The sequence below is a fragment of the Syngnathus leptorhynchus genome, chromosome 13 (genome assembly GCF_054491065.1).
Source record: "Syngnathus leptorhynchus isolate UIUO chromosome 13, UIUO_Slep, whole genome shotgun sequence".
Lineage (NCBI taxonomy): Eukaryota > Metazoa > Chordata > Actinopteri > Syngnathiformes > Syngnathidae > Syngnathus > Syngnathus leptorhynchus.
Genome location: NC_141207.1, coordinates 11,005,494 through 11,017,478, shown reverse-complemented (window position 1 = coordinate 11,017,478; position 11,985 = coordinate 11,005,494). Strand labels below are relative to the sequence as shown.

The window sequence follows — 11,985 nt, the reverse complement described above, 5'->3', positions numbered from 1 at the left end:
CTGCCACATTGTTTGGCCGCACCCACGACCTCGTTTGGTAGTCCCGCCCCAATGGATGTAATCGATTAAAAAAAAAAAAAAAAAAAACGTCATAGAAAATGGATATAATTGAAGGGAACCAAAAATATCCCCCAACCAGATTGTAAAAGTATCTCTGCAGCACCTGGAGGGAGGGATTAGATGAAAGTTCTCTACAACCCCGAGTGCACAATCAAATGTATTTAAAAGCTAAAAAAGTGGATTTTCCATGATATGTTTCCCCATTGCAGTGTGGGGAGGGAACAAGTTCTGTTCAGTAAAAAGGTTTTATTTGATCGCTCTGGGTGCTTTGTATATATCAGTTGTAGCTGTAGTTTTCATTCACGCTGATAGATGGCCACTCTACGATATTGTCTTCAATAAACTGGACGTGATATGGTCTTCTTGTAGCAAAGATGACAGTCTTGGGTCCTTTTTTGGTCTGAAACATGACTCTCTTCTCAAAAGTGATCGGAGCAGATCCTGAATTGAAGGAAATAAAGAGCCCTTCTTAAAAAAAAAATACAAGGAGTGTGAGGAGAGCGTTTTCTTTTCAACATGGTACTGTTTGAAAAATGTTCAATAAATGCTTTTCCAATTTCAAGATTGTGATTCTGATTTAACTGGAGCTGAAATGGGTCATACGCAATTGTCATTTTGGGCCTACCTGTCTCGCGCAGACACTCTTCCTTATGCCTCTCATCCCACGCTATAAGTTTACAGGCCATGGAGCAGTAGAAGACTTTGTGGCAGCGAGTACAAGCAGTTAGCTTGACAGCAGCAGAGCGACCACACTGGTAGCAAAACTTAAAGGGTGACCTAAGAAAAGATTGCGCCACACTCAAAGAACTGACTGCAGCGGCAGATGCAGCTTTCGCAGTACCTTAGTTTTAATCCGGTGGGAGGTTCCATTTTGCCATCAAAATAAATGGCACCTTTATCTGTGAGGACAAATATCCAAGTTCCAATCAATCAAAGGCGTTTTGCGCACACGTCTCGCTTGTTCAGTCAGGAGCCATTGGTCACGTGGCGGCGTGCGATACCCTTCCGTCGCAAAGATGCCATTTTGTCGGACTCGTGACTTACCAATGCGTACTAGATGCTCCCTTTCTCTCTGGACAACAGTCTTCTTCAGCAGACTTCCCATCATGCTTAGCAGCTGGCGCTGTATTTTAAACATCTCCCTCCCCTCCATGCTGAGAGCATGATAGGGAGTGTGGGCGATACCAGAGTCCTAGGGAGCAACATGAACGCTTGGTTTTGCTTGATGCCAAACATTTATGGAGGTAGGTGTGCTTGAAAAGAGAGCACAGCTCAAAACCAGAGCAAGAAAAAAAAAAAAGATTTCACATCCCCAGCCAAGATTCTTTGGTTGTTAAATTTGTAACCTGGTTGAAGGAGACGTGCGCGTAGTCCACCGCCGTTCCGACAGTATCGCCCACCTGAACCGGCATCAATATGTCCGCGCCGACCTTCTCTAGCATGTCCAGCTGTGAGAGGATACAGAGGATCACACTGACACACAAAAGACTGGAAGAGTGCTCACGGGGTTGGTGAGTGAGTGGCGTATTTGAAACGCTCCCTCCACATGTCGCTTCCTAGCATCTGCTTGAACCTCGGAAAACAATGAGCTCGCGTCAATCCGACTCGTGTCAACATAACACGGGCATCGCGGCTGCTATGAGAGCAAGAAATGAGCAGCCACTCGCACGGATGTCTTTCATTTGCACGTGGCAAGTAAGTACCAGCTTTGGTCGGTTGGCATCCAAACGATAGTTGAAGTTTCCCAGGGCGCAAAGGGCGGTCCCCACGCCACGGCCCAAAGTGAGGTTGGGGTCCACACCTCCTTTCAACAGCTCCTCCACCGCCTACATGGAGAAAGAGCAGGAAAAGAAAGACAATTCTCAGAGGCACATTATGTGACACTGGACACCCGCGCTAGCTAGTTAGCTACCGTGTTATTGCCACTGGCGATCGCCAGCGAAAGAGGGGAATGGCCACTCCAGAGGAAGTCTGTGCTGGCATTATAGGAGAGCAAGAGCGATATCACCTTGCTGGCATTCTGGACAAAAAGAAGCAGGCAAAGATGTTGGAATGGCAGAACCCTGATTTGGGTTGGAGTCAGGAAGCTTGCTTCATTTGCCCATCATGTCTTTTTCTTCATTTGGACTAGAAGGTGCATTTTTGTGGCCAGGCACAGAGTTGTGTGTGTGGCTCGGGTGAACTCACACAGTAGTCGCTGTCCCTCTGGCAGGCGATGTGCAGCGCCGTCCGACCTCCCTCTTTGGGCCGTGGCTTCTCGTCCATTCTCCACGATTTGCGAGTGATGGTGGGACCCTGGCAAACATTGCAAAATCCTACTAGGGTGTTTTTTACGTCAGCCGCCCGCCTGTGCGTGTGGGCTGCGCACCATGTCCGGTTGGTAGATGTCATCCTGGTCGCATGCCCGCGCATCTGGATCGGTCAGCGCGTGCAGCAGCAGTTTGGTGATTTCGGGACCTTCCAGACCGGGCAGCGCCGCAGCTACGTGGAGAGGATAGAGGCCTTTTCTCTACAACACGAACGAGGCCGTGGGTTATTTGCCGCAAGGCACAAAAAAAATAAAATAATAATGACATGGAGCAGATTGGCACGCTACTACCTCAGGTGGGAGACAAATATCAGTTTGCGCTCCACACAGTAGATGTTTCTTGACAGTCTTGGTATCTGCTGCCAAAATGGCCAAGAAGATAACAGGTAAAGGCACTCTGGAAGTGTTGGGATCAGCTCCCCGATCCAAGAGCAGGTTCAGCGTGGTCAGACGAACACGATGCCTGGTTGGACACAAAGCGCGGCCGGCCGTCAACGGATAGGACGGAGCTCCGCGGAGAGCGGCGGCGGAGACCTACTCAAACTTCATGGCGGCCATTTTGCGAACAGTCTCCTCAGTGTGATCGGAGTGCTGCTGAAACCAAGCGTGGCTGAGAGCCTCGGCCGCTTCTTGCAGAACGTTCTCGCTGACGTGGATGCTGTAGCTGTACATGCAGCAGGCAGAGTCAAAACAACGCGCCGGTTTCATATTTTTGCTGCTTTCCTGCTGCAAGGTCGAAGGAATCAAATACAGCAGGTTGAAAGAGCTTCTTTGCTTTGCTTCAAGGCACGTGTGTATCATTTCACGCCACGCGTCGCTACCTTGGCAATTTTGGAGGAATATTCTTTCCACTTGACGCTGCCGAGCACAATGTGGCCCTCCTTGACTTCCACGGAGCGTTCCGAAAGCAGCACCTTCTCCTCGTTTGCTGCCTTGTCATCCTTGTCCCTCAGCCCTTCAACCTCAAGGTACTCTCTTATCTTATCGCCACCGCCTTCTACCTTGCTGTCGTCCCTCCGGGTTCTCACTTTCCCTCTGGCTTTTTTACTGTTGGGGGAACGTTTCGTCGACTCCGCCTGTCTAATCTGATGACATATGGAAGTGGATGCCGTCTGAAATAGAAAAAAGTACGATCCGTTTTGTGAAGTGAGCGTCGGCGTCCGTCGATCGTTTCAATGTGCTATTTTCAATTGGAAAGACTCGACCCAGGAGGAAACTCAATCTGGCTCTGAATTCTAAGTCGGGGCAACAACGGCGTACTTACTTGTGTTTTGGATATAAGGCCGTCAAAGGTGTAAAGGGACTGAAAAGGATAGTAGAGTACGTGGCACACGGCCAAGGCCGACATCCCCTCGGAATTCACCTTGTCGATGTCGGCGCCCAAATCTAACAGCAATTGGACCACGTCGTTGTGGCAGTTCACCTGAAAGAAAGAAAGAAAGAAAGAAAGAAAGAAAGAAAGAAAGAAAGAAAGAAAGAAAGAAAGAAAGAAAGAAAGAAAGAAAGAAAGAAAATCACCGGAAAGAAATACTTACATGTGACTACTTGCAACAATTGTCAACCACAGTCACGGACCAAAATCGAACCAAGTCAATACTCCCTCTCATTTGGCGCTTTCAAACAACACGAGAAAGAAAGCGGTAGCGTATTACTGTGGCGGCAATCAGTGCGGTGTGCCCCTGAGAATCAGCCACGTCCGGGTGAACCAGGCCATCCAGGAGAATATTCAAAATGGCTGCTCCTTTCCCCACGGAAGCCTGATGAATCAACAGCTCTGATGTGATTTCCAAATTTCCTTTGGGCCCAAATCTGTCCCGCTCCATTGAAATAATTGCTGCAACATCCCAGTCCAAAGTTTCAGCCTGTTTTCTGAGCAAAACACACAAAAAGCGACGTGGCCCTTTGTTCATTCAGAAATGATGAGAGTCAAGCGCGCTTTGACACCAATTGTTTGTTTGTTGGTTTTTTCTGACTGACTGACTGACTGACTGACCTATGCTTGTGAATGTGAGCCAGCATCCGGGCTCGTAAGGGCAGATTGTCATGCGGATCTCGTTTGTAACTTTCATACGCCTGAGAATTGGGTTCCCACAGCTGCTCAAAGAAACGCCGGTCAAACTCTCTTCTGCGCCCTGGCGGCAACGGGAGATGGTCTCCGTCCGTGGAATAATTCTCAATGCCGCAGGGCAAAGCGTTATTGCGGTCATGAAGCAACCAGCTCTCATCTGGCTCTCCCTGGTTCAGACAAAAATGAACAAACAATAATAGCGACAACATCTTTGACGTGCAAAAGGCTGTGGGTGTGGCAAAGTGCTCCTCAGACTCCCAAAGCTTGGCCCCAATGTCCCTCCTATTCAGCTGCTTCCACTCACACGACTAAACAATGGGAAATTCCGACTGACCTGGCCGTGAGGATGCCACAAAATGTTTGGCTCCAAGTAGGCAGCGTATTCAGTCAAGTTTTTCAGGCTGAAGCTGCTCTGGACAGAGTTACACAACTGTATCAGATGCTTGCCATGCCACAGACCCACATCTTGACATCCTGTGGGTTCATTGAGCACACCGGGACCAAACCTTTGGTTGGCGTGATACAGGCCCTGAAAAGGACAAGAAGACTTCATTACAATCCAGAAAGTCCCATTCAGCACTTGCATTATGGGGATCTCACCTTAAATGTGGCTCCGTCGGAAAAAAGATGTTGTCCGTAGCCCTCTCTCCAATTCAGGTAGAATTTGCCCATGAATTTGTTGCCCGTTGGCCAACAGTACATGCCGTCGCCGTGCCTGTAGTCTTTGTAGAAAGAACCCTCGTAGAACTGGACAGACAGACAAACAGACAGACAGACAGACAGACAGACAGATGAGCTTTTATTGACACATGCCAAGTGCCAGAGCTTGTTTTTTTTTCCCATTGCCAAAACACAAAGCGCAACAACGAAGCACAATGTGAGGAAAACCAAATCACAATTTTGGAGTTGGAATTGGGTGCGGGATTATGTATGACATTTCAATTGGAATGCTTTTTCGAACCATATTGAAATGAATTTCTCCAAGGCGTCTACACGAACGTTTCTGGGTGCAATTATGAATGAGTTTGCATTTAGTTTCTCTCTCTCTGTTGACTGACTTGCATGCAATAGTGACGGCGTTACCGTAATGCACACTATTATTTCTCCCTGGCTTTATTAGTTTCCATGGTGGCTCTTTCTTTGGCCGTGTCATCTCATCTCACCTCTCCATTATGCCAGCTGTACCTTCCCTTGCCGTGTTTGAGGCCATCGACGAAATCTCCCTCATATTTGGAACCGTCGAGAAACTCCTGGACACCAAAACCTTGTCGTTGCACCTCGCCGACTTCTCTGTTGGGACTCCCTGGCCGCGGCTTCATCGCCGCCGCTCGTCCCCCCCGGGCCATTGCAACATCTCGTCGGTTTGACAACATTCCAAATGGAAGTCAAAGAATAAGGCCCGCGGACCGATGGAGCTTTGACGAGCCTTTAGCCTTCATGTGTATGTGTTGCTACAAGTGCGCTGCCGCATTTCAAACATTTTGTTTGGCATTATTGTGGAAGTCAACCGGCGTCATGGCAAAGAGATCTTAGGCTCACCCCCCATCCTCCAAGCCCCACCCCCATCATCCAAGCCCCACCCCCAAGAGGGCAACGGAAGAAGTCGCAGACAGAGCAAGTCGGTGTGTTTATTAGTTCGAAAAGGATTGAATCCAAAATGGACATGACAATCATTCCAGTGGTACAAAGACATGATAAAATAAAAATGAATGAATAATAATAAAAAAATGTATTGATTGAGCGAGACGCCCTTTCTAAGGCTTTCAAAGTTTTTAAGTGTATCTGTAACTAGAACATATTTCCATACACTCCAAGCGTTACAGTTTATAGAGATAGAAATTTGCTCGAATGTACTTGCTTTTTACAAACCGGAATTAGGAATACTATCTAAAAAGGTCCAAGAGCTGTACAAAAAGGCCATTAAAAAAGTTCACATTGTTACAGTCAGAGAGCTATTACTTGGATACAAACAGAAAACATGCATAAATTGAACCACTTCATCCATTTATTAGTCAGTTGTTCAATTAAAAAAAACAGAATTGTTGAAAAGACACAAATGATGTTTACAAAGAAGGATGACCAAGTTTCCACGAGCAGAGTGAGGTTCAGTGCTTCCAAACGAGATGTTGCAGCTTCAATGAATTAAGCGCTAATGTCTTCTACCGTTCCAACTTATACAAGATTAAGTTACCAGTATCTTATTTCCCGGGACCGGGCGATGCGAATTCACGTGTTTCGATAAAGATCCTAATGCTCACATCCAACGATACAATTTAGTTTCTCAAAGCAAAGCCACGATGGAAATCTACTCCAATGGAAAAGACCAAATACAAAAAACCAAATACATTCCCTTCATGTCCCCCGATTTGGTGAGTGCACTACTGATAATATGGGTAGGGAGTCCTGTTAGTTGGCTAACATTTTAGTCATTGCTCCTCTCCTCGATTTTGAAAGTCTGCATAGGATGTTTGCTTAGGACCTTGATGTCATCCAGTAGACCGGTTGGGGTCCAAATGTGGGAAGATCCTAGAGTTCAAACAGAAGAGCCACGTCAATAACGCAATAGGAGAAAAATCAAAGACTAAATGCGTGGCGTGCGCACCTACGATGACCTGACACGATTTGACAGCCTGCGTCACCTCATAGGCACAGCGCATCTCAGAGTAAGCCATTCCTCCTACCACAAAGACGATGAGGCGCGAGCCCGTCCGACGTTCGTCCTGAGAGCTGGATTTGTGCTTCTGACGTGCGCTGCAAAGACAATGAAAAGGTATCATAGGCGCTGCAAAATGCAGAAAGGAAAGAAAAGAGTGCAGTGCGGTGCAGTGCAATGCAATGCAGTGCAGTGCTCTAATCCAAGCCACCTGACAGCACCCGAACCATTCCAAGCAGTCGGACACTCAGACTGGTGTGGCCATTCCCGAGTGTCCAGTTTGTTCTCCACAGCATCCTGAAAAGAACGTTGGGAGTTGTTGAAAGATGATCCAAATCAAATGGCAAACACGATCATACCCTAACCACGCTCGGGGAACATCCAGCCTTCATTACTCTAGCAAATATAACACCGTTTGGTCAACTGCACAAAAATGACTTCCTTGGCGTTTCTTCCTCACCTCCATGACATCTTTTATGAGCGGAGTCCACCTGGAAAGATTATAAATCTCATGCTGAGAGCGGTCCCGTCTGGTAGCTTTGCGGGAGAACAAACTGGGCTGCAATCACAAGTAGAGCATTCCAGTTGATGGCCAATTTAGCCTGGTCAACAATCCGTTTGGATTCTCCACGCACAGATGTGATGACGGGGACTCCGAGCTCTTTCCAGTTTAGGATCACTTCTTTTTCCTCTTCAATTTTCACGTGTTGGATGAGTTTGTTCAAATTCTCCTCTGTCGTTCCTGGCGACAAACACAAAACGGATGATAAATTCCATCGAGCGGCCTCCATCTTCACCTAATGCAAAATGAAATCAATTGTACGTGATGAAAATACGAGAGCCGAAATGACAGTTCTCAGTCATCCAGGTCTTCTTCTCCATCCACTTGGTAAGTAAGCAGAGCATTTTGCACGAAGCCTTGGGCTAACCTGACGGGAGCATTCCGCCTACTGTACGAAAAGCCTCTCGCATTCATTCATTCTTGTGTCACTCTGTTTTTGAATCCACAAAACGAGGCAAAATTTCATCTTTTGGTGTACCGTTGACGCTGAAGATGTAAAGCAGCACAGCTCTGATCTTGTCATAGGTGGTGTACGGGTGGAGCAGCACTGGCAACAGCGTCCGCATGGGATCCTTCACTTTCACCCCATCCACGTCCGAGCCCACGGCGAGGTCCTATCAGAAAGAAAGAAATGTGCCCCTCAGATGAGATCCAAAAAGAAAAGATCCCAGAGATTTCACCGACAGGGCAAGCTCGGACAGACCTGCTCGGCTTTGCAGAGCTTCTCAGAGAAATGCGTCATACAATCTTCAGCTAACTGCAGGTGAACAGCTTCCTAGGAACACAGATCAAACAATTGGAAGACTTATTAAGTGGAAGCAATGTACAATGAAAGCTATTTACTAAGCGCCAGCCAGAAGAGAGAAAGGAACAATCAAAAGCGCTCAGGTTTGCTTTCCAAACAACACTTGAACTATGGTTGAGGGTTGAAGTGAGCTGAGGCTTCTTTAAACATAGCCAGCCAGCCAGCCATCCAGCCATCCATCCAGCCAGACATCCAGCCAGACATCCAGCCAGCCGTCCGTCCGTCCGATCGTGGATGATGTCACCCTGAGATGTGCAAAGGCACCAGCGCAACCTACCTGTGTCAGCTGTTTACGGAATGATGGCATCTTTTTCATCATTTGGGCCAAATTGCTGATGGTGATCTGAAATTCAATGAACAAGGAAACACATTTACAATCAAAAAACTGTCATGGAAGTACAGTACCGTACGGTTTTCATTTTCACACTCAGATGGACTTGGCTTATTCAGTGCTCTAGATAAGTAAAAAAAAGTACCTTCCCGTCGGGTTGTTTCTTGCTAGCAGATATTTCCTTTAGCATCTTGGGGATGAGTCTGGTTTACAAACATAATGAATGCTACAATAGATGTGTAAATGGCCCTCCCTCCCTCCCTCCCTCTTTATTTGTCAGACTTACTCGGACACCTCAGCAATGTGCTTGTGCCTCAGCTTAACCCAAAGCATGTCGTCCTCATTCAGCGCAGCCTGCTTCTCGGAGCCATCTTTAGACTTGTACCTGACACGTAAATCGAAATCACAAGACATATCTTGTGCATCATATTTTGAAAATAGCAAGGGTACATTACTTGTACGTGTCGTCGTGGATATCGATGAGGTCGTAGGCCATGGCCTGGTAGGTAAGCTCATGGAGGATAGGGCTGACGGGGTCAAAGCCTCTTTCCACTATCAGCAGCTGGGCCTGAGTCTTGTCCTGGTGGTAAGGTCAAATTGGGTCAAGTTTCCATCTGACCTTCTGAAATGAGGTGACGCCATTGTAGCAGCCTGTTCCGTGATGACAATTTCCCAAACTAAAGCTTTGTTTTCTCCGTCAACAGATGTCTGACCTTTTTCTTACTGCTGTCATCCATCTGATAGTATCTGGACAGTTTGTTGTCCACCAACTCTGCGAGAATCTTAGCGCACTCCATGTTGGTGTCTCTAGTGGGGGAAATGAAATGAAAAAGAAGAACCTATTGTTTTTCTTTCTAAAGCTTCCGTATCAAATTGTGCTTTTCCCACGGAAAGCAGGTTCACGCTTGAGGCTAAGGTGCGTCATCCGAGTCAAAACATTCATTCTCCTCTGTGTACCTTTTGTATCGGACCCCTGGGTACTCATCCAACGTGGCGCAGAGGGTGACCAGCTGGTCCGCAAGGGTCTCCAGTGTCTTTTTTTTGTCCTGACTGTTGGGACTGTAGATGCTGTGAAAGGCTCCCGGATTAGCACAAGTGAACACCTGAAAAGAATCCACGTTTTGAGATATGGTTTTTTTGGGGTTGGTTTGTTTGTTTTCAATTCAGAACTAATCCACACCAGATCTCATGAAAATCTTTTGAAGTGCGCCTTTTAAAAGAGAGGAGTTCAAACCTGACAGCAAAACGAAGAAAAGGCACGAAAGCTCTTCGACATAACATACCTGCGCTTCATGTGGCATGAAGGAAATATTGATTTCTTTGCAAATCCGAATGTACTTTGCACAGTACAGCTTCATATCGTTGAAAAGGTCATCAGGGCAGTCTGTGGGATACAGCTCTCTTATTCGCTTGCATTGTCTCAAAATCACTCAAAATCTGATCATCTTTAGTAGGGCTGTGACCACACGTTATGTATCGTGACGAGCCCTAACCATTTTTTTCTCCTCGTTAATGATGTGACCGTCATCGGTGTTACTTACAGTCAGTGAAATAAACATATGCCGATTTGTATTTCGGTTTAGGCTTGAAGTCGGCAATAAAGGCTTCCACAGACTGTAAAAGAAGAAGGGGGGAAAAAGGTCATTAGAAAACAGTGTTGGAGATGAAGAAGAAGTCACGGTATACCTGCGCTGTTGGTGTCATAAAATAGATGGCCTTCATTTCCAAAACAGGTTCTCTTACTTTGTGAAGGTCCTCCACAACTAAAGAACAAACATCCATTTATCTGCACATACTGCATTTCAAATGAACCCTAGTGCACACTGTTCAAGGAAAAGGATAACCTACTTGTTATTTTCTCTGACATCAGATCGGACATTTTGCAGCACGATGACAGGAGCTTGGTAGTGAACTGGTCCAGAATCAATATCTGCAGAGAAAATGGACAGGTTGATGAAATCCTCATGAGATTAACAATACTTTCAATGGCAGAAAAAAAGGACAAACTCAATCATGGAGTGAGAATGTTGACTTGAAGCAGTAAGTTAGCAAAACAAAACCAAGGCAAAGCGAAAAGTTGCTTACCTTCCATACTTGTGATTTTCTGCAATCCTCAATAATTGTTTCTTTAATTCCTGTATAAACAAGTAAATGTGAGGGAGGCTGTTTGCAAGAAAACAATGCATCGTTTCATTTCTTTCAAAATATCTGGACATGCTTCATCATTTCAAAAGATTATGAGGTGCTTGATCAGACAAGACATTAGAGTGTCACCGGACACTGACATTGTTATTCTGCCTTTTTAACCGAGAGCGAGAAGACGAGGTGTGGCTTCAAACTAAAAAGCGTTGACCCAGTTTCGGATTGCAAAATCGGACTGCTCTTACCAACCATCAAGTCAAATAAGCACGTAAATCGGCCAGGAGTCGAAATTGCTTCTGCGTTTTCACATCGCCGTGAAAGTTGACGACAACTGTCATTCCGTCACAACGGAAGCAAGTAGTGCTTGGCCGACAGTTCTACGGCACAAAGTCACTGACTTCTATTGTTTCATGAAACCACAAACGACAGACGACGATAGCGAACTTACTTTTCCAAACTATTCTTTTCAGTCCGTTCTCTGGACCAGTTGCCATCTTGACTTCCCCTCCTCTTCTGCGCCCTTTCCTGTCTGCTCTGGTGTTTTTTTTTTTTTTTTTTTTTTCAAATAATAACTTTATTTACCAAATGCAATTTACAATGTCATTACCGATAGAAACATGAATGAATAAACACTAGTAATAATTGAAAAATGCCGGGGGTTCTAAAGATAAATGAAGAAATATTGAAAACGTTGAAATGGGAACGTATTTTCAAAGCTTTCATAGCGTTCTTGTTTTTTCAACCAGATAAAGAATGCAAATACATGGCAAAAGTGTTTAGGAACATCCAGATCATGGTTCCGTCTTCAAAAATTCGGTCCGATTTTTTGGCCTGGTGCGAGTAAACATGACGACTTCCGGTTTCAGGCTCGCGGCCCCTCAGGGAGAGAAAACGGCCTTTGACATATTATGTATATAGAATTTTGCTTTGTTCTACTGATGTCCATATTAATAGTTCATGATGCATAGCATTCGGATCAACTTGTTATTAGACATTCTTCCCCCACTTCCTTTTGGCTTGTCCCGTTAGGGGTCGCCAGAGCCCGTCATTGTTTTC

General features: G+C 45.9%; 2 protein-coding genes across 3 annotated transcripts; both read right to left on the bottom strand.

Moving 5' to 3' along the window:
- Positions 1 to 95: 95 nt before the first annotated feature.
- On the bottom strand, positions 96 to 5,972 carry ankmy1 (ankyrin repeat and MYND domain containing 1). The gene is made up of 18 exons (XM_085928770.1): positions 5,600 to 5,972; positions 5,037 to 5,183; positions 4,771 to 4,965; positions 4,362 to 4,603; positions 4,021 to 4,237; positions 3,633 to 3,791; positions 3,190 to 3,480; positions 2,907 to 3,094; positions 2,660 to 2,831; positions 2,429 to 2,569; positions 2,248 to 2,355; positions 1,973 to 2,080; positions 1,764 to 1,886; positions 1,407 to 1,508; positions 1,105 to 1,252; positions 902 to 959; positions 686 to 837; positions 96 to 501 (listed from the first exon to the last, which is right to left on the bottom strand). Exons 1-18 carry the CDS (start codon positions 5,807 to 5,809, stop codon positions 338 to 340), a joined length of 2,925 nt encoding a protein of 974 aa, XP_085784896.1. The 5' UTR covers positions 5,810 to 5,972; the 3' UTR covers positions 96 to 337.
- Positions 5,973 to 6,419: 447 nt separating this feature from the next.
- On the bottom strand, positions 6,420 to 11,889 carry stxbp3 (syntaxin binding protein 3). 2 transcript variants are annotated; one of them, XM_085928772.1, is made up of 19 exons: positions 11,378 to 11,889; positions 10,873 to 10,922; positions 10,636 to 10,717; positions 10,474 to 10,550; positions 10,329 to 10,401; positions 10,071 to 10,171; positions 9,745 to 9,890; positions 9,501 to 9,594; positions 9,243 to 9,367; positions 9,074 to 9,172; positions 8,933 to 8,990; positions 8,734 to 8,799; positions 8,355 to 8,426; positions 8,130 to 8,265; positions 7,725 to 7,831; positions 7,550 to 7,648; positions 7,301 to 7,386; positions 7,118 to 7,187; positions 6,420 to 6,962 (listed from the first exon to the last, which is right to left on the bottom strand). In XM_085928772.1, exons 1-19 carry the CDS (start codon positions 11,421 to 11,423, stop codon positions 6,909 to 6,911), a joined length of 1,641 nt encoding a protein of 546 aa, XP_085784898.1. In that variant the 5' UTR covers positions 11,424 to 11,889; the 3' UTR covers positions 6,420 to 6,908. The 2 variants fall into 2 exon arrangements, with proteins under 2 accessions (XP_085784898.1, XP_085784897.1); XM_085928771.1 differs by having other exon boundaries at positions 7,039 to 7,187; positions 11,378 to 11,812.
- Positions 11,890 to 11,985: the final 96 nt, after the last annotated feature.